This window comes from Meriones unguiculatus, chromosome 7 (genome assembly GCF_030254825.1).
Source record: "Meriones unguiculatus strain TT.TT164.6M chromosome 7, Bangor_MerUng_6.1, whole genome shotgun sequence".
Lineage (NCBI taxonomy): Eukaryota > Metazoa > Chordata > Mammalia > Rodentia > Muridae > Meriones > Meriones unguiculatus.
The window spans coordinates 105,715,689-105,738,365 of record NC_083355.1 but is presented as its reverse complement, the minus strand read 5'-3'; the positions used below and the strand labels follow the sequence as shown (position 1 = coordinate 105,738,365).

Below are 22,677 nucleotides of genomic sequence, written 5' to 3'. Positions count from 1 at the left end.
TAACAGGAAACTTAATACCCCCAAACTGACCGCTGAACCCGAAGCCCTTCTTTTCTAATAGCTTACTGTGTAGACACATCAACCCTCAGTTTCTTGAAACTCAACTAATATTTTTGTTTTTGAAATTTTCACGCTCAGCTTTTATGAAAAGGAGCCCATGAACAAAAAAACCAATGCCTCAGAGATTTGTTTAGGGTACCGATGAAGCCACTGAGAGGCTTGAATGGGGGAGGAGCCAGGGACAGCCTGTACACCTGCTGCTGTGCACTGTAAAGTCAGAGGCAATGCAGCCCAGAGAACGTTCCTCACATAGGTCAACTGCGCTGGAAAACCCTGCTTGCTGAGGAAGAACACAGGTCGCATTGCTAATATGGTTTAGAAACAAATAAGTCACTGAGGAGTTTCATTGAAGTTCAAAGGTAAACACAAAATTGTTTTCTAAAGATGAGGAGTGGCTCCCTCAATAGACCAGAAACCCCAAAGAGGCTTTCCCCTCCTTCGGAAGTCTCTGTGATGTGGCCGTATGGACCTTCAGCCTCAGCAATCACCTCCTTACTGTGTTGTAGAAATTATAGCACTTAAAAGTTCTAATTCAACCTCATCCCAAGCAAGGAGAGCCAATAAATCACAGAACATGGGCTGGTGAGATGGCTCAGTGGGTAAAAATGCTGGCTGCAAAGCTTGATAATCTCCCTTAGTTCTCTGGAACCCCTGTGAAGGTAGAAGGGGAAAGCTGGCTCCGCCAAGTTGTTCTCTGGTCCTCAGACACGAGCTGTTGCACAAGGGTGCTCCACTTCATATACACACATGCACATATACACACATGCACATATACACGCATGCACATAACAGTAAAAGTAACAAAAGCAAAATTTTAACAAAAGAAATCACAGAATATTTTTGTGTATCATTTAAATAAATTAACAGGGAAAATAAAGGACAAAGAGTTAACCATTTAAATAAGTGTGGTGCTTTCTATGTGTGACCTAAAATGATGTATAGCCTTAGTATGGTATTTAGAGAACCCTGCAGTGGGAATGTCCAAATCCTCAGAGTTCATATTTCATTTTTAACTAAAAGAAATATTGCATGGATGTGTGCCCACCTGTCTGTATATGCACAATGTAGGTACGGGTACTAGTGGAGGCCAGAAGAGGGCATCACATCTCTTGGAAGTGGATTTTCAGTGCTTGAGAGATGCCCTATGGGTGCTGGCAACTGAACCCAGGTTCTCTGCAAGAGTAGCAAGTGCTCTTAACCACTGGACCACCTCCCCACCCCCTGAAGTTGTATTTTAAAAGACTTCTGGAACCCTTAGGTTAGTTACTAGTACAGGGAGCAGTAGAGAGACCGTGAAGAAGATAAAGAGGCTCTGAGAGGGATGTGGATGGTTGTCTCGGTTGGTGCAATTCACTGATGTGTCTGTTGGGGGTCCTGAGAGAGCTGGAGTCTCATGAGGACGGCCAGTTAGGATGCCTGTATTTCAGAGTTGCATTTTACCTTTGACCTTTGGACACTGTTTATGCCAGTAGATAACAAATGGATGTGAGATACATGGGGTGTTCATATACTCCATTTCTTTCCCTAAAGAGGATTAAAAAAATGTTCTTTTTTTTTTTCAGTTAACATACAAAATACTAGGTTTTATTACAGCATGTTCAAAAATTGTCTCAAATAAGAAATATATTTTTTAAATGTTTTGTTGATTCTCTTCTCTATTACTCGGTTTGAATGAGACCATCTATCATAGGTTGAGATATTTGAAGATTTGGTCCCCAGCTGGTGGCCCTGTTTCAGGAGGTTTGGGAGGTGTGGCCTTGATGGGGGAAGTATGTCTGTCACTTGGGGGATGGCTTTGAGAGCTGAAACATTGAAGCCACTTCTAGTCTGCTCCCTCTGCTACCTGCTTGTGTTGGAAGGTGTGAGCGCTCAGCCTGCTGCTATGCCGCCCTGACATGATGGGCTCTTGCCCCCTTGGAGCTGTAAACACAAGCTCCTCTATGAGCTGCCTTAGTTGTATCACGGATAACAGACAAGTAACAAATATACCCTTCTTCTTCTACACGCCCCTGCTTCCCCTTGGACCCTTCCACGCCCAGCAGTCTCCTTTCTATTTCCATGTCATCTGTGTTCTGTTTTTTTCCTCCCTCCCCAACACCTCTTTTCTTCCCCCTGTGGTCCCTTGCCTCTTTTCATAGTCTCTACTTACATTCCCAAACACACTTGCACACACACACACACACTTGTACATACATTTACATTGAAAGCTCAGGTCTACATATGATACTGTCTTTCTGAGTTCAGGATACCTTATAAAATAATACCTTGGCAGTTTTCTGCACTTTTCTGCAAATTTCATTTTTTTCTTATAGCTAAATAAAATTTCATTATGCACACACACCACACTTTTATTATCCAGTTACTTGTTGGTGGGCATCAAGGCAGATTTCAGTTCTTAGCTACCACGAATTCGTCTCAGTAGACACGGATGTGCAGGTTTTTCTGTGGCAGAATACATCTGAAGGGGAGTTTTCATGTGATTGCTTTTATTCCCAGCGTAGTTTACTGCTGTGTCACAGGTATGAGGATGGACATTCTTATTCAGAATCCATGAGCCTTCATGCTGTAACTCAGTGGAATAGTCTCCACTGGGGATGGAGACAGGGCTTGCGGCTGTTGTTAATGGCTGGTTATACTGGTGGAGGAGTCTGTGGGTATAGAGGAAGTAAGGGCTATACTAAAAACACAGCAGAGAAGGTAAGATGTGGGGGTCTGCCTCTATTTCCACTCGTGATGCTTACCCTTGGCAGGCATGGTTATTATGTTTGGTTCAACCCCCACTTGATTGGACAAGACACAATCACATCCTCCCAGGAATGCAGAGTAGGGACTAAGAAGCCATAGGCAATCATTGTTGGTTATTTCAATGGAGGAGGAAACAAGTCAGCGGAGGAGTGGCCACAAACAGCCCGGAGTGAGGAGAAACAGAAAGCAGACAGCAAAATGAAAGAGTTAAAAACAACGCAGCCATGCACAGAGAGCGAAAGAAAGAGACTGGGGAAAAATGGCTGCTGATTTCTGCTTGTTTTCTACCCGGTTTAGGATTCCTATGAGGCTCACCTGTACTCCCTGCCCCACAACTCTGCAATCGTCTCTGTGCCTTTAAAGTGAATTTCATGATTTATTTTAAGTCAGTTCAAAGTGAGCTTCTAAAATACGCAAGCAAACAGGCGAAGGCATAACAGCCTACACAGCCTCTTTTTTTTTTTTTTTTGGACAGTACAACTGTTCCTGTATTTACAGCAGCACACTATGTCACCATGTCACAAAGCCTCATAATGAAGGCTCCGGATAGCTCACTTTCTTGGTGAGCTCAGGAAGCAGTCCTCCACTTTGTTGGGAGAAGCAGCTCTTCTGGGAGTCTCAACTACATACGTTTAAGACATACGTTTAAGCAAGGTGCCATCTCACACTACTCCCCAAATACCAAAAACAAACAATGGAGCTAATTGGCTGACTATGGTACTCACTCTGAAGGAAAAGAAAAACATAGGTCCTTTCCTTTTCTTTCCATTTCTGTGTGTGTGCATGTGTGTGCATGCATGCTTGTGTGTTACCATGTATGTGGGCACATGTGTGTGGGTGTGCATGCATGTAGAGGCTAGAGACTCATGTCAGGGATCATCCTCAAGAGCGCGTCCTTCTTGTTCAATGAGACAGGGTCCCTCAGTCAAACCCAGAGCTCACTGATCCGGCTAGTCTAGCTAGCCAGCTTGCTGAGTCTCCCCTGCCTCTACTCTCCCTGGCTACAATGCCCTCCTGGCAGCATTACATGGCTTCTGGGAATTTCTAACTCCGGTCCACACTCTTGCCAGGCAACTGCTTTAAGCCCTGTGCCATCTTGCCACCCCCTTAGGATTTGTTTTAGAGAGGGCTACTAAAACCTTATGGAAGATCTACTGACCAAATACTCTATTTGAATAGTGAAGACAGTCGCTGTTGATGAAACGCTTCCCAGGAGCTCTTGAGCTGTCCGCTGTTAGAAAGCGTCCCCCAGCCTCTGTGTAAAGAGACATCTGAGGAAAAGGAAGAAGGACCTTAAAGACCAGAGATCAGTGTAGGACAAACAACACTGACTATGGTTGTTTCTCAATGGTAAAATGCGGCGATCGCGTTCCTTTCCAGCTAACACACACGCACTTCCCTGTGTGCAATGAGGAGCCTCAAACATCCCAAGGGCTTTAAGTTTGAAGAGGGGAGGTAACATCAGCTCATTTAAGGACTTTCTCTAATGGGTAGACTTGAATTTCAAGTCAAGTGGCAGTGGCACACGCCTTTAATCCCAGCACTTGGGAGGCAGAGGTAGGCAGATCTCTGTGGGTTTGAGGCCAGGCTAGTTTACAAAGCAAGTTCCCGGGCAGCCAGGGATACACAGAGGAACCCTGCCTCAAAAAACCAAAACCGGACCAAACAAACAACAACAAACACATGAGTTTTTAGACAAAACTGTAATCCCCCTGAAGTCTTTGATGCTGAGGCATTCTGTCCTCGGGTGTTGGATTCATGGCATGGTCATGGTGCACACGTAAAGGGAGGCAGGGGCTGGGTAAATCCCATCAATGGACTTGAGATGAGACGCTGTCTGGTTAGGAAGCAGGAAGAGGAAGCAAGCCCTCCCTGCTCCGGTGTTCCTTCTGACTGACGATAAGCAATAGAATCAGCTTTATTATGCAGGAAGGAAACCTCACAACCCCACACCTCACACTGTACACTTGGCCTGTTGTAGTTCAGCTGAGCCACCCCTGTGAGCCCATCACCTCTCTATTGCTGGCTGTCAGAGGAAAAGGGCCATTGGGGAAGGCATACTGTCGCTGGTGGCAGGGAGATGCAGCCCAGCTCAGCCAGCACCCTGAGGAGTCCTCTCCTTCCCCCACCCCCAACAATAGACCCTGTTCCAAACTCCTCAGTTTTACCCCACTAAGAACAGGGAAGCTAAATGTCTAATGCCTTATGGATCCCTGGATACTCATAGAGAACGATATTGATATTCACTGTCCAGTCCCTGCATGATGTTGGCATGTCTGGACATTCTACATTACAGGCTAGAGAGGAGTCTTCCTCCCAGACTCTTGAGCATTTTCCAAAATCAACGTGGATGCTGTCCAAAGAGGTCTCAGCGATGCCACGATCTGTCATCGCTCCCCACACAAGGCCTGATGCATTCTTAATTACCACACTGAGTTTCCTCTGAACTTGTCGCTTTTCACCATTTCCAGGCACCGGGTCTTAATATCCCTGTAGGGAAATCTTCAGCCTGCCACAGAGTTGGCGAATTTCTGGATGAGTCTCCCTAATTAAATACCACAAGTAGAAGAAGCACTTGTGCCTGCTGATTTGGATCACCAGAAGGAAACCAACCAGAATGGAATAAAATCAATGCGTATCTTATCAGGAGAACCCTGCCTGCCCCATGATTAAACCGGAAGCAATTAGAAACAACATCACTCAGGAGGCTTGCTGAGCTACTCTTTCTTTGAAATTTTTGATCCAAAGCCAGGTGTTGAGATTTCTTGTTTTTTTTTTTTTTTTTTTTTTCTATCTCAAACTTAGCGCTTTAAACCAAGAGACAAAGCTGGAGGTACTAGACCCAACCAATCACTGTATGATTAAAAAATGTTTGTCTGTCTGTCTCTCTGTCTCTGTCTCTGTGTGTATGTGTGTAAATACACAGATTGTGTGGAATATGTGTGGCATTGGAGGATTATTAATCCAGAACAGTTCCTGGAAGTATATGATGCTAGGAGAAGGAAAAACAAATTTCTTAAGGTCAACTTTAAGTGTTTTTTGATAGGATTAATTCTAATAAGGACTCAGCACATATCTTCTTACTTTGCTGTTTCTTTGTTTTGCACTGCTTACAGCTTGTGGAAATTAGCTGTAGCAAATGGCTCAAGTTCTTGAAGACTGCCAGTTTTCTCTCAATGTTTTTTGTTTTTTGTTTTTTGTTTTCCTGTCTACTTTTCCCCCCAAATGGGGATATTGTCCTCAGAATCATGGGAATGTATTATTTTTCTGATTCTTATCTGCTACCAACTAGCTTTTCTCATCATGAACTTCTGCCTTGGGCAAGGCACGTACCCATCCTGGAGCATCCTTTGTGTCCACATCAGGAGTTTGATTACACTGTCACTATGATTCCTCCCATCTGGAACACACTGTGATATCTCATGCATGAGAACTGGCAACAGAATTTGCTTGTGAAATGGGGATCATTTGATCATCAAATCTACTAGTATATTTTACAACTATGTTTTTTAACAATGCTAAATTGGTTTGAAAATGAAGTACATTATGCAATAAACAGTGAAGTTCAATACCTCAAACAAATAAAACAACAACAACAACAACAACAAACCCAAGAGACAAGAAGGAAGCCAAAGACAGAGATGAACCGCAGATGCCACTCAGCCACGGGCAGGACCGTGGGATGCAGTGAGCTGCTCAGGAGGAGCACCCATGATCCCTCTTCAGTGAGTGGCTAGTTCATGCAAATGTGAGCCTGGCCTGACCAGAGCGCCCATTTTCCCAGGAGAATTGGGAATTCTGGGTTTTGAGCTGGAATTGATTTTCTTTTTGAAAGTTTAGCACATAGTCAACTTTTCCCAAATACTGAGGCTCGAGAGAGCTGACGGTGCTGCTTCCACTTCGATCTGCCTTCTGCCCTCAGAGGCTTCACCCACGCCCGCAGTAATTGTACTAACAGGCAAGTGCTTGGACCAGCCGTACTCGCTTTTCCTTTGAGATAGTTAAGCGTTTGCCAACTTGTTATCATCAATGAGCCAGATAGCACAAATGGCCTTTGGCTGAAGGCCTGTTGATAATAATCACCATCTTAAACATGAAACAAGCAGATAATGACGGCAGCTCCGACTGTCAGTGCAGGCCTTCTTCCTGCTGGACTCTCACTATTTCAATTTCCTTCCCATTCCAGGCCCTTCCTGATCATCGCCTCCTTCACCTGGGATCATGTTCAAGACATCTGATGAAAAAGAAAATGTGTCCAACTGCATCCAGTTGAAAACCTCGGTTATTAAGGGTATTAAGAATCAATTGGTAGAGCAATTTCCAGGTATTGAACCGTGGCTTAATCAAATCATGCCTATGAAAGGCCCTGTGAAAATTGTCCACTTCCATAAACATATAGGAATCCTTGAAGTAAATGGAGAATTACTGTTGTTTTTTTTTTTTAGACAGAGGGTAGGGCCTTTTCATCCAATGTTAAGATTACTTCATAAATATCCTTTTATCCTGCCACATCGGCAGGTTGACAAAGGAGCCATGAAATTTGTACTCAGTGGAGCAAATATCATGTGTCCCAGCTTCGCTTCTCCTGGAGCAAAGCTTTATCCTGCTGCAGTAGATACTATTATTGCAATCATGGCAGAAGGAAAGCAGCATGCTTTATGTGTTGGCTTCATGAAGATGTCTACAGAAGATACTGAGAAAGTCAACAAAGGAGCTGGCATTGAAAATATCCATTATTTAAATGATGGGCTGTGGCATATGGAGACATATGAGTGAACCTCAAATGTGCTTGGGCCAAATGTGGATATTTTGCTATACCTGTGTCTGTGTCTGTATGTGATAGCATGAAGGTGATGCCCCCATGGTTATGCTGAATAAATTCTGTAAATGCTAAAACAAAACGTAAAGCAAGAAGTAGTGTTAAATAATTACAGAGAAGAACTGCACATTCCCATATAGAGATTTGCAACAAAGAGTACCTGTAACACTAAAGCCATAGGACAGGTGGCGGTCCAGGGACCCCATCACTAGCTGGGGATGAGAGGTGAAAGCCCAGAGGCTGCCTATTGGTGTTCTGCACTACAGAAAGTGCTCTATAGCCATAGCACGCGCGAGTGGCACCATCTCCCTGACTCCTCTGAAGTCCTTGGGTATTCACACCCCAGTGGTGACCTTAAGACCTTGCAAGAGCCTGGAGCAACCCCTGAATAATCTCTGAGCCGTCAGAAAAGGAGGATGCGTTGACTCAGTTGAAAAACAGGCTCTGTCCCAATGCCTTTCCAACTGTTACACATTGATAAACACCCTTCAGTAGCCATACATGGCAGCCATAATGGCGCGACGGTTTCCCTCTTCCTCTTCGGAGTACGCCTCAGTCCAGGTTTCAATTCCTATTTCTCTTACACAGAGCCTCTGGCAACCAGGGCAGACCTATCGTCAGGGTGGCTTTTGTTTTTAAGCAAATGTCCCTAGCCTGGGCTGCACAGCAGCGAGCCTCTATCTCAAAAAATAACACGCCTATAATATCATATGCAAACATCGTGATGGAAAACACAGAGAACCAGGGCCACTGTTTCAGTTCCATTTCCACTCGATCTTTGACAGTCTCGAGACCTGACAATCATGCTGTATTTAAATCGGGGCTGAGTGGGGTTTGAATCTCAGCACCGCAACTTACTGGCCATGTGGGTTAGGACAGCGTCTCTAACCGCCGGGCTTCAGTTTTCTCACACAGTGGAGGTAATAACGGTCTTCAGTCACAGGACGAAGGATTCATTTTTAACTTTTTCTTTCTTTCTTTTTTTGTTTGTTTGTTTGAGACAAGGTTTTTCTGTGTAGCGCTTATTATTTTTTAAGATTTATTTATTTATTGTGCACACAATATTCTGCCTGTATGTATACCTGCAAAGCAGAAGAGGGCACCAGATCTCATTATAGATGGTTGTGAGCCACCAGGTGGTTGCTGGGAATTGAACTCAGGACCTTTGGAAGAGCAGACAGTGCTCTTAACATCTGAGCCATCTCTCCAGCCCCTCCATCCCAGTTATTTTTCACAGCCATTCTCAGCCTTTTTTTTTTCTTCTAGCCCATCTCCAGTCTTTTGTGACTCCCTGATGACCCACAGAACAGCTCTCTACCAGGACCCCACACCGACCACTTAGCTGGGCCTAGACCTGCTGTCTACCACGGATCCCACAGCTACCATACCTGGCTAGGAACCAGGGTGGGTAATGGCAAGCAAAGAATGGAACACCCACCCAGCAAAGACGAGACCAGTGTCTATATCAAGAAGCATTTCAAACGTTATCCTTTAAAATGCCTAGATCCCAACACAGACACAGAAACATGAACATTAAGATAATATGCCTTCTCCCGAAGTCAGCAACCTTATTGGGTTAGGCTCTGAGAAAGGCAATTTAGCTGAAACACAAGATAGGGACTTCAAAATAGCAATTATGAATATGTTTTAAAACCTTAAAGAGGATATGAATAGATGTCTTAATGAAGACTGTGAGAAAACAAGCAAACAACTGAGTGAAATAATGAAAACAATTCAAGACATGAAGGTAGAATTTAACAAGGAAATCATATCACTAAAGAAAACCCAAACTGGAAATGAAAAACTCAGGATATCAAACAAGAACCTCAGGGTAAGCCTCACCAACAGATTAAAAGAGATGAAAAAAAAAAGTTTTAGGTCTTGAAAACAAGGTAGAAGAAATGGATAGCCCCATCAAAGAAAATGAAAAATCTAAAAAATTCAATGCACAAAACAGGAAGGAAATCTGGGACACTGTGAAAAGACCAAATCCATGAATGATAGGGAAACAGGAAGGAAAAGATACTCAGGTCAAAGTCACAAAATATATTTTTAACAGAACCACAGAAGAAAACTTCCCTAATCTAAAGAGAGAGAGAGAGAGATGCTTATCAAGGTAAAGAGGCACACAGAACACCAAATACACAGAACCAGAAATGAAGCTTCTCCTGACCTATAATAATTAAAACACTAAATGTACAGAACAAAGCAAGGCTATTAAAAGCTGCAAGGAAAAATGAAGTGACATAAAAAGACATCTCCATCTGATTTTTCAGTGGAGGCTTTGAAAGCCAGGAGGGCCTGGATGAACATTCTACAAGCTCTAAGAGACCACAGATGCCAGTCCAGACTACTATACCCAGAAAAACTACCAATCACAATATACAGAGAAAGGAAACATTTCACAATAAAAACAATTTAAGTAATTTCTGCTGAAAAACCCATCTCTACAGACACAAGAAGGAAAACAGTCTAAAGAAAAGTTTAGCAGCACTTAAGAGAACATAGGAATAAATAATCCCAGAACAGTTAATCAAAAGGCAGGAGAAAACACACACACACAATGACAATAAAACACCAGAAATTAATAAACATTGCTCATTAATAAATCTCAACACTGGTGGTCTCAAATTCCTTAAATTCGTAAATTCCCCAATTTAAAGGCACAGACTAATAGACTGAATTAGAAAACAATCTTTTTGCTGCATCAAAGAAACACACCTCACCACCAAGGATAGAAATCACCTTAGGGTGAAAGAATGGAAAAAGGTATTTCAAGCAAATGGATACAAGAAACAAGCAGGTGTAGATTTTTTCACTATCTGAAAAAATAAACTTCAAACTAAAACTAACCAGGAGAAATAAGGAAGGACACTCTGTACTTATTAAAGGAGAAACACACCAAGAGGATATTACAATTTAAAACATTTATGTACCAAACACAAGGACACATAAGCTTGTACAAGAGACACTGCTACAGCTGAATTACATATTAACCCTAACACAGTGAGAGCAGTCAACTCCAATACTATATTCCTGTCAATAGACAGGTCGTCCAGACAAAAAATAAACTCTGGATTTTAATAATGACATAAATCCAGTGGGCCAAGCTTACTTCTACAGAACACCCACCCAAACACTGCAGAATATACTTTCTTCTCAGCAGCCCATGGGACTTTCTTTAAAACTGACCACATACTAGGACACAAAGTACATCTCAACAGATATTTTTAAAAATTGAAATAGCAGCCTGCCTCCTGTCTGACCGCCATGGATTTTAAAAAGCTGGATATCAACAACAATAGAAATGACAGAAAGTCACAAATTATGAAATTATGAAAGCTAAACAACTCACTATTGAATGATTTTTTTTTTTGAGACAAAGTTTCTCTGTGTAGCCCTGGCTATCCTAGAACTCATTCTAGAACAGGGTGTCCGTGAACTCACAGAGATCTGCCTGCCTCTGCTGGGATGAAAGGCATCTGGTTCTGAATAAAAATTGGGTAAAAACAGAAATCAAGAAGAAAATGAAAATAGTTTTAGAATTGAATGAAGATGAAAATACAACATACCCAAACCTATGGGACACAGTGAAAAGTGCGTACATCCAAACAAACAACCTGGAGAAATCTCATAAAAATAACAACACACTGGAGAGCTCCAGGCAAACAAGAAGAATAACACCTAAAAAGGTGTAGATGGGGAAAAAATAGACTTAGAGTTGAAATCAATGAAATAGAAACAAACAAACAGAAACAATACAAAGAATCAATGGAATGAAGAGTTGATTCTTTGAGAAAAATCACCAATATTGACAAATCTCTAGCTACAGTAATTAAAAGACTCAGAGAGAAGATGAAAATTAATAAAATTAGAGATGAAAAGGTAAACATTACAGGAAATCAGTAGTTTTCCTTTATATGAATGGTAAACATACTGAGAAATTAGGGAAACAGTATTTTCACAATAGCCTGGAAAAAAAACTTGGGATAAATTGATAAATTTAAAGATGAAAATGGAGACATTACAACAGACACTGAAGAATTTGAGAAAATCATAAGGAGATATTTTAAAAATCTGTATGCCACCAAACTTGAAAACCCAAAAGAAATATTTTTTTTGATATATATGATATACCAAAGTTAAATCAAAATGAAATAAAAAATATTAAACAACCCCATATCCTCTAGTGAAATAGAATCAATAATTAAAAAAAAAAAATCCCTGAACCAAAAAAGGCTCAGGGACAGATAGAATCAATGCAGAATTTTACCAGACTTTCAAAGAAGAACCAATATCAATACTCTCCAAATTATTCCACAAATAGAAGCTGAAGGAACATTTCCTAGTTCTTTTTACACAGCCTGGATACCAAAACCACCCAAGCAAAAAAGAAAACTACAGACTAAAAATTCATAATAAAATACTTGCAGACTGAATTCTAGAACACATCAGAAAGAGCATATGCCATGGTTCAATATATGAAAATCAGTTAATATATTCCACCATATAAACAAACTGAAAGAAAGAAAAGCACACATGATCATCTCATTAGATGCAGAACAGGCCTTTGACAAAATTCAACATGCTATCATGATAAAGGTTCTAGAGAGTCTATGGATACAAGGGACAAATCTCAACCAGCATAGCCAGCTCACAGCCAACATTTTAAACGCATAGAAATTTAAAGCATTTTCTCCAAAACCAGGAACAAGGCAAGGATGTCCATTCTCTCCATATTTATTAATACAGCACTTAAAATCTTAACTTTAACAATAAGACAACTGAGGAATATCAAGGAGATTCACATAGAAAATAAAGAGGTCAAAGTATTCTTATTTGATGATATGATTTTATACATAAAAGATTCTAAAGACTCCATCAGGAAACTTCCACAGCTGATAAACACCATTAGCCAAAGTAGCAGAATTAAAACACAAAAATCAGTAGTTTTCCTTTCTATGAATGACAAACATACTGAGAAAAAATTAGGGAAGCAGTATTTTCACAATAGCCTGAAAACAAACAAACAAACAAAAAACACCTTGGGATAACTCTAGTCAAGCAACTGAAAGACTTGTATAGTTAAACAAACAAACAAACAAACAAAAAACCCTAGAACTTAAGGCATTGAAGAAAAACGAAAAAGAAAAAAAAGAAAGAAAGAAAAGGAGAAGACACCAGAAAAAGGGAAGATCTTCCATGCTTGTGAATTGTAGTTATTACTATCGTGAAAACAGTCATCCTACCAAAAGTAATCTGCAGATTCAATGCGATTCCTATTAAAGTTCCAACACAGTGCTTCACAAAAATTGAAAAACAATCTTCAACTTCATATGGAAACACAAAAACTCAGGATACTTGAACAATACTGAATAATTCCTGAATAATGAAAGAACTGCTGGAGGTATCACCATCCCAGATTTCAAGTTGTGTTAAAGAGCTATTGTTTAAAACAACAGCATGGTATTGGCATAAAACAGACATGCTGATCAATAGAACGGAATTAAAGGGCCAGACATAATTTTATAAACTTATGGACCCTGATTTGTAACAAAGAAGCCAAATACACACGCTGGAGAAAAGATAGCATCTTCAACTAATGGTACTGGTCAAACTGGATAGATGTGTGCAGAAGAATGAAAATAGATCCATATCTATTATCCTTCACAAAACTCAACTCTATATAGATCAAGGACCTCAAAGTAAGACCACATACCCTGAATCTGATGGATGAGAAAGTAGGAAATAGGCTTGAGCTCATTGTCACAGGAAAGGACTTTCTGAAAAGGACACTGATAGCACAGACCCTAAAACCAACAATTAATGAACAGGACTCGTGAAGCTAGAATTCTTCTACACCACAAAGGACACCATCACTTGAGAAAGCAGTGGCCTATGGAGTGGAAAAATGTCTTTTTAATTATACAGCAAATAGAGGTCTATTATCTAGAATACATAAAGAATTGGGAAAAAAACAAAAACAAACAAACCCTGAGCATCAAGAAAACAACCCAGTTAAAAAAATGTAATATAAACCTAAACAGAATTCTGAAAAGATGAAACACAAATGGCTGAGAAATACTGAAAAAATGTTCAACATCCTTAGTCATTAGGGAAATGCAAGTTAAAGCTACTTTGAGATTTCAGCTTACCCTGTCAGAACAGGCAAGATCAGTATAACAAATGACAAGCACATGCTGGCGAGGATGAAGGGAACACATATTCTTTTCTGGTGAGATACAAGCTTGTACAGCTACTATGGAAATCAATGTGGCACTTCCTCAAAAAGCTGAAAATAGATCTACCACAAGATCCAGCTATAAAACTCTTGGACATATAAAAGGACTCGACATTTTATCGCAGAGGTACTTGCAGATCCACATTCACTGTGCTCTGTTCATAATAGTGAGATATTGGAAACAACCTAGATGTTTATGAAGTAATAATGGATAATAAAATGTGGTACATTTACACAATGAGATGTTGTTCAGTTATTAATAAAAATGAAATTGTAAAGTTTGCATGTAAATGGATGGAGCTATAAACAATCAGGCCGGATGGATGAGATAACCAAGACTCCAAAGACAAATATTGCATGTTTCCTTTTATATATGGATTTTAACTTTGTTTGTTTGTTTGCTTGTTTTTTGAGACAGGGTTTTTCCATGCAGCCTTGACTGTCCTGGACTCACTTTGTTGACCGGGCTGGCCTCAAACTCACAGAGTTCCACCTGCCTCTGCTTCCCCGAGTGCTGGGATTATAGGTGTCTGCCACCATGCTCGGCGGATTTTAACTTTTAAGTTTTAGATACGTGTATTTAAATCTAAATACCTGCAGAGGTTAGGAAGCTTGTAAGGGATCAAGGAGAAGGAGGAGATCAGTCAAGGAAGGGGAAATAAGAGTATAATGTTATGGAAAGATAAAGGAAAACTAGAATAAGGAGGACTGAATGGGAGAGAGGGGTAAAGGAGGGAATTTTTTTTTTAATATTTTTTTACAGATTTTTTTTATTATTTTTTTTATCAGTTACATTTTATTAACTCTGTATCCCAGCTGTGTCCCGATCCCTCATTCCCTCCCAGTCCCTCCCTCCCTCCCTCCCTCCCTCCCTCATCTCCACCGTGCCCCTTTCCAAGTCCACTGATAGGGGGGACCTCCTCCCCATTCATCTGATCCTGTTTTGTCAGGTATCTTCAGGACTGGCTGCAAAGCCCTCCTCTGTGGCCTAACAAGACTGCTCCTCCCTTCGGGGGTGGGGAGACCAAAGAGCCAGTCATTGAGTTCCTGTTAGAAATAGTAAAGGAGGGAATTTAAGGAGGGACAGCTAACACTAAAGGCCCTTTGAAAAGCCATATGTAAACACACCATAGAAGCTTTCTAAAATATATACATAGATGAAAGGAATTTAAATGGACTCGCCCTGTCTCGAAAAACCAAATGAAGAAGATAAAAATCTTACACCACCAAGTAAAGCCTTTCGTGCCAGGAATGGGTTACATCTTATTGAGTTGTTGTTAAAGTGGTCCCACAGACCCTCCCAAACTTCATAGGCTATTGTCAAGGCTATCGGTTACTCCCAGTCACCTAATAGTAAGGCCATATCGCTGAAGACATGGCTTAGTTAATTCACTAAACATGAAGAAATCTAGCTGGTGCCCAACTAGAAGTTTTACCCCTATTGACTGATGTTCATGGTGCTGAAAGGTGCTTTTCCTACTACGTAGGGAGAAAAGCAAGCATCAATATTATCCAGCCAAAAACTCTATGACCTGCCACAGAGACAAGTCTGCAAGATACTCTGATACAACAATGGCACAAATGTTAAGGGAGCAACCAACCAGGGTTTTGTTGTTATTGTTGTTCTGTTTCTGTTTGTTTTGTTTTTTAAAACTAAGGTGCACTCCTTGATGGACTCTGTACATGCCAAAGGAACCAAGAACCTGAGACTAGATATGTCATGGTTTTGGGGGAGAAATGCACTACCATTATTCTGCTAAAGAAACATAGCAATAAAAATAACTCCTAGAGATGTACTACTATATCCGTAGATCATTGCCTTACTCATCCCTCATTAGAGAAGCTTCTTTCACATGGGAACTAACAGGGACACAGAACTGGACAATGTACAGAGACTGGGAGACTTTGCAGAACTCATCCCTAAATGCAATGTCTTCATCAAACCCTTCCAAGATTCTTGGATCTACGTTGAAGAGAAGGTGGAAAGCTTCCAAGAACCAGGAGTGGTGGATAGTTCTAAGGAAACAGCATCTTTCAGACACAACATGACCGATACACATTTGAACTCACAGAGACTCTGACAACACATGTACCTCCACATGTTCAAGCCAGACAAAATCCCAGCACTGGGAAGGGAAAGCGGACACAAAGTCCCACCCATAACTAAGAATCTACTTGTGATTGATACCTGCTAAGAAAGGAAGAAAGCCAATTTTCTCCAAAGTAGTGTCTCTGGGTAAATCAACCACACTCTCGGGTAGACCCCGTTGCCAGGAGTAGTTGATCAACATATGTTTTGTGTGTTTGTATGTGTGTGTGTGTGTTTTACTTCTCTTCCTCTTCTTTCCTTTCCTTTTTTCCTTTGTCTTATCAATTCTTTCTTTCTTTTCTTTTCTTTTTATTTTAGTTTTTTAAAGATAGAGACAGAGAATTAACATCAAGTTGGGTGGGTAGGGAGGTGGAGAGGATCCAGGAGAAGTTGGAAAAGGGAAGGAATATGATAAAAATGCATTGTCTATAATTTTTTTTAAAGTAAAGTTACGAAAAAGAGAATAGTCATGTCTACACATTATAAAATTATTAGTACCCACATGTATGTAATTACAATTAAAATGTGACTTAGAAAGCTGTTATAGTGGCAAGTAATTAGGAATTATTGGACATTTCTACTGTGGCTCTGGAACTCATGTGACCTCAGGAAGATAGAAATATAGAAAAACCTCTTCTTAACTCATTTTATGGTACTATCCAGACACCGAGAGAGACATGACACACACATCACAAGAAAAGAAACAGACATGTATCTCTTTGGCTAGAGAGGCAAAAAAATCCCTCTGTAAAGTATGCCCAGTCAACCAAACGCCCAATCATAGAAAAAGGCTGAAACAGCCCGAACAAGTGGAACGTAAAATGTTTTGTGGGAACCCAAAATGTCTATGACATCTTAGAAATTGCCAATGCAATACTCTGTGTTCATGGCATAAAGGGGAGAACCCCAAAGTCCTCTCAACAGAGGCACAAAACAGTTCAGCCAGACATCAACTCCCTCTACGGTTTAGAGAAAGAAGGAAAAGAATGGAAAGGAAGCTTGGCCATCCCCAGCAAGGCCAGCTCTAGAACTGACAGGTCAATGGTGGCAAATGGAGGTTTTCCTCTTGAGAGAAGGATGAAGTAAGGTGTTCATTCTCGCTACTTCTGTCCAACCTTGTGTTCAAGACTCCAGTCAGGCATGAAATTAAAGATATAAAATTTTCAGACTGGAAAGAGATAATTAAAACTATCTCTATTTAAAAATGCTACAATCCCCTAGACAGGAAGCTACTAAAATGTGAACAGAGCAAATACATGAGTACAATAAGATCACAGAATTAAAAATCAAGCTGATGTAAAAGCCACTTCTGCTCCTATGCCTTAAGGTAAATCCGAAGAGAATTAAGAAAGGGGTGTTATTAAGGATACAACACTTGAAAAGAAATCAACTCCCGAAAGTGTAAAACTCAAACTCTGAAAATTACAAAACAATGCTGGAAAAAAGAAAGATATAAAGAGGGAGGCAGCTCATGGTCACAGACGGGTAAACTTTACACTGCTGAATGGAAGGTCATATTCCCAAGTTAGCTTACAGACAACACAAGTTTTCTCCAAAGAAAGGAACAAGATGATATCATAACTCTCATTGATGTTTAAGGAACTCAGAAAGGCTAAAAATAGCCTTGAAAGAGAAGAACAATGTTGGAGAACTCACCTAATTTCATAACTTACTACAAAGTGTCCATACCCAAGGCACTGGCCTAAAGAGAACCTACACATTGACAGAGCAAAACAGTCAAGGAATCAACGCTCACACTTGTGGTCAGTTGATTTCTGACAGAAGTGCCAAAACAATTCTCTCTCTGTCTCTGTGTGTGTGTGTGTGTGTGTGTGTGTGTGTGTGTGTATGTGTGTGTGTTGGTGGGGGAGGGGGATATGATGACAGTCTTTCCAATAAACGTTACAGGATTTCCAAACTTCTGTTTGTGGATAAGGATAAATTCACATCTCATGCCATACCAACTATTAACTCAAAATGATTCAGCAACCTGAAAAGTAAGGGCAAAACTACAAGTCACTAGAAGAAAACAGGCACAATTCTTCACGGCCTGAATTAGACAACGGCTTTTTAGCCAACTAAAAGCATATACAACAAAACAAAAAATAGGGCTGGCAGAGATGACTCTGCCATTAAGCGTACTGACTGCTCTTCTGGAGGACCCCAGTTCGATTCCTAGCACCCACCCAGTTATTCTAGTTCCAAAGGTACCCAGATCCCCCTTCTGGTCTCCACAGGCACTGCAAGCATGTGTTGTACAGACATATGAGCAGGCAACATGCCCCTCCATACGAAATAAAAATAATAAAGAAACAATTTAAAAATAGGTAAATTGGACTTTAGCACAATTTAAAACCTTTTGTGTTTCCAGGGATACTTAGAAGTGATAGGAAAGACAACCAACATACAGACCCTGTTTGATGAGGCTCTTGAATCTAAAACACATATAACACATTTACAGTTTCTAGTCAAAGGACAGGTAATCCCGCTGAAAACAGGCAAGGAATGTAAACAGATGTTCTTTCAAGAAAGTATACTCAGGGTTAGCTATGGTGACACACACATATTTCCAGGACTTGGAAGATGAGTTAGAAGAATTGTGAGTCCATGGCTTGCTTGGACTGTGTAGTCTCAATAAACACATACATTATAAACTATACAGATGGTCATTAAAGACACAAAATGTTACTCAATATTACCTGCCATTACAGAATGTCAACCCAATCTACAGTAAGATTCCATTCCAATCCTCTAAGTGAGAGTGAAGAAGACTGACATGAAAGTGTTGATGGTGATGACGTAGAGAATGAAGGCAGAAGGTTCTGCAAAACTGGTGGCCTCCTGGGACTGTTGTCCAGCTCTGGACAATGGCCTTGGCACTTCTTGTGTTGAGGAACACATTTTTGTGTGTCTCTGTTGCTACTGTTAGCAATGTTTGCTGCATGCAACCCAGTGCCACCTGAATCTGCTCTCCTTGTCATTTTTTTCTCCTTTGTAATTACAAGCCCAAAGAAATATCTCTGCAGGCAATGGAAGGGAGCAATGCTACTTGAAGGCTGAGGTACCAGTGCAGGTATCAACACAGGAGAGGCCCCAGGCTCAGGTACAGAGGCAGCAGGCACATGCGCAGCTGTTGTCTCTTTTTCTCCTGTTTCACTTGATGCTAAACGGGACCTTATTTCCAGACCACACAAAACAAGTAACTCTCATGAAGGTTCATTTTCTTGACTTTCTGTTTGAAAGCAGAAGCAAAGCTGATGTGTAGAGGCACAAGAAGAAAGGAGCTGGAGATGAGATGGAGCTGTGGAGAAAGAAACGTTCTTGCTCGGACTGGTGGTACATGCCTGAAGTCATGGGAGACTAAAGCAGGAAAGGTGCTTTGAGTTTGAGGCTAGCCTGGACCACATAGTAAATTCCAAGATCCTAGACTGCAGAATAAGATCCTGCCTCAAAAACTAAAAAGGGAAGAAAAAGAAAGGACAGAGAGGAGGAGGAATGAAGGGAGAAAGGAAGGAAGCCACAAAGAAAGGAAGTCAGGAAGGAAGGAAGAGAGAAAAGAAGGAAGGACTAAAGGAAAGTCCTAGAAAGGTCTGTTGGCACAAGATTGTAACCTCAGCTACTCAGTGGGTTGAGATTGGAACTCAAGCTGAAGGCCAGCCTAGGCTACAGTTAGTTATAGTACAGCCTGAACAACTGCGAGACTGTCTCAAAATAAAAGAACAGAAAGGATTAAGAATATAGCTCAGTGAAAGGAAGGAGGAGGAAGAAGACAGGCAAGAGATGATGATGATGAGAGTCCTTGGAAGAAGGCCAGGAAAGGACGGGCTTTCAGCTATTAGAGAAAAAGATACTAGGAAGGTCTGGGAATGATTTTCCTAAAGAAGGTGAGAGAAGGACTTGGGAGCCTGGAGGCTGGGTGGTAGTGGTGTTAAACCCAAGGTCAAAGGCTCTGCATTGTCCAGAAAGGGCATCTCAGTCTTATCTACAACCATGAAGAATGGTGGTGGAGATGGCTTTTGCCTCAGGTAGTTGAGTTCTGTCTTGATCATACTTAGAATGACCCAAAGAAGAACTCACTTGCCAGAGCAGAAAGTCAACATTGAAGAGAAAAACTGGGATGAATAGAATGAAGAAGGAAACAGGAAAAGACACTGAATAGGAAATGTGCTGTGTTTTCATACACATAGAAAAATACAGGCCTAGTTAAAAATAAAAGTACAAAAGCATGTTAAGTGGTTACTTAAAAAAAAAAAACTACTCATGATTACAACTAGAGCAATGGTTTAAAGGTCAACAAACATTTGTTCAGTTACTTCCATGTTTAGATGTTGAATATGGCCGTTGGCACACAAAGCAAGCGGAGGGGAGCAAGGTTAACCCTGATAAAGGTAAGCAAAGTTAAGCAAGTGATGGAGTTATTGGCAAAAAGTTTGATGAGTTTATATGCCCTGAAACACAGTAAAAAAATGTTGTCTTTGGTGTGCTTATGACAATTAAAGGCTGGTTGGGGGTCAATGTTCCCCCCCAGCTACAGAAATCTGTGACACAAGAGGAAAACTGGCTGGAATGTATACAGGTTCCGGGACACAAAGCAATGCTCAAAGAAGAAAACAGAATTGTTCAGCATGCGCATTCTCAGATCATTATGTGATAATTTTAGCAATAAATCAAAGCATAATTATAGAGCCAACCTCACAGAACCTTTAAAAAGCAATCTTTTTGAATAACATTTGAAATGAGTTAAACAGCAACATAGAGAATGAGTGAGAATATTTGTCTTAGTCATGGAAAGGATGGGAATAATGAAAAACTAGGAAAATACTCTGTCAATCAAATAAGCATTTTTTTTCTACATCAAAAAATTTAAGTCAGTAAGAAGGTAGTTGACTAAAATAAACATTCATTCAAATGGCTCTTTCTTTCTCTGTGTGTGTGTTTGCATATATGTGTGTATGCACACACAATAGCAGCTTCCTGTCATCCTATCACAAGAGAAGGGAGCCCTTAGCCTTAAAGCACAGAGAAACCCATGGACTCAGAAGAGCTTGAAAACCACTGCAATGGCCAGTCACTCGGCTCAGTGTCACCGTGATATTCATCAGCTGCTTAATCCAAGGGAATCCCCAAGACACAGAAAACCTGAGTACCAACATGCCACAAACTAACAGGAAAGGTCAGAGAGTGACGCTGGGGTCTGTTAGGGGATAGTGGTCGTGAGACGGACATTGTCAACCATCAGGTAATTGTATGTGGGGGGGGTGTAGTTGGCGAAGACTCTGAAACATGATGCTGGGAGGCATCCGCCTCTGTCTGCATGGCAGGTTTTACTCAAACCTTGCTTTGGACTGCCAGTCACTGGAAACCATAACTTCCCTGAAGTCGGCTGTCTGGGGCATGATATCTAACGGGGGGGGGGGGGAGCAACTCTTCCTACGAAAAGGGCCTCCAAGGAGCTAACAGCATGAGGCACAATTCTAAGCATCAGCTTGCAAGGGAGCTCTACCTCACCTCCAGCTGAGCAGCTTCCAACCCATCATGGAAGCTCTCTGAGCCTCTAGACCCGCCGTTTTTCATGGGAGAGCGTGGCCAGCAGTATCAGGTTTCTGTAAGAGTTAAACGTGTACAGAGACTCATGCTCTGTATCCTCTGCCCTCGGAGGGCAGTTAACGTGATTTCACATTCATGGAAACACACGGAAGTATCATGAAGGCACATAAGACATCACGGTAAAGAACAGGAAAAAGCAGAATGGTACCCAAGTTCATCTGGGGACTTCCTCACAGCTGTCTGGTCAGCGAGGTCTTAGAGTCAGACAGGGAATGCCCATGGTGGGGTTGCTCTCTCCAGGGCCCAGCTACTGCCACACCTCACCCTATTCCCTGAACCTCACGTTATACCCATTTCCTCTCATGGTCTGATCTCTGGTTCAATGACTACCAGTGTCGTCCGTCCATCCCAAGGAGAGGTGATCAAAAAAAGAGATGCAGCTGTGGTCAGACCAAGAACCCCAAGAGCTTAATCAGACTTCTAAAGAGGGCCCTCGGGATAAAGGGGAGAAGCAGCATGTGTGCTGAAGAGGCAGCGCTGGAAAAACGCCTGGCAATTTGGAAGGAAATGGTAGCACTGGAGGGAGGGACAGGAGAGGGGAAAACAGTGGGTATGAGGAGGGGAGGCCAGAGTGCTGGGGACCAAGGGAAGCAGTGTCTTTCAGACAGGTGCTTCTCATCTGCACTCAGACCCCACAGTTCCCTTCCCACAGGCTGAAGGAGTCACACACTCACACACTAAACACAAGCTCCTTTCTCTCCGTGCTTTGAAGGGGACGGGGCTGATGCCGGCATCCTCCTGGAACTTCCTGTATTCTGGAAACTCCAGGTAATAGGTTCAATGAGAGTAAGCTAAGAGAGAACAGGAACAGGTCATGCCAATTTTGAATACAGTAAGAGGGGACCAGAATGGACAGAAAGACAGAAGGCAAACACCTTGGAAGATTTTAGGGGGAGACTTTAGAGACCAGAAGCCCCAGAGCCACAAGGCAAGAAAGAGGGACATTTCCTTTGTGTCACAACAGGACAATTTTAAGCTTCCTTAAAAGAGGCCAGGGAACACTGAATTTAGTTTTTCACTACTTTGGTTATTGGGCCAGTCTTCTTTGAAAAGAGAGCCATTTTTTGGCTATTGGGCCAAAAGAATTATTTGGGTTACAACCACATCAAACCCATC

General features: G+C 41.4%; 2 protein-coding genes across 2 annotated transcripts in view; one reads left to right on the top strand and one right to left on the bottom strand.

The window, feature by feature from the left end:
- Kcnk13 (potassium two pore domain channel subfamily K member 13) overlaps positions 1-22,677 on the bottom strand; it is a 93,124-nt gene that overhangs the window by 68,225 nt on the left and 2,222 nt on the right. The window lies entirely within an intron of this gene.
- On the top strand, positions 7,027-7,581 carry LOC110560666 (malignant T-cell-amplified sequence 1-like). The gene has a single exon (XM_021656658.1). The coding sequence runs from the start codon at positions 7,027-7,029 to the stop codon at positions 7,579-7,581; it is 555 nt and encodes a 184-aa protein (XP_021512333.1).

Bases quoted from the DNA above. Each gene is read 5' to 3' on its own strand.
- LOC110560666 (XM_021656658.1), top strand. From the start codon at position 7,027: ATGTTCAAGACATCTGATGAAAAAGAAAATGTGTCCAACTGCATCCAG.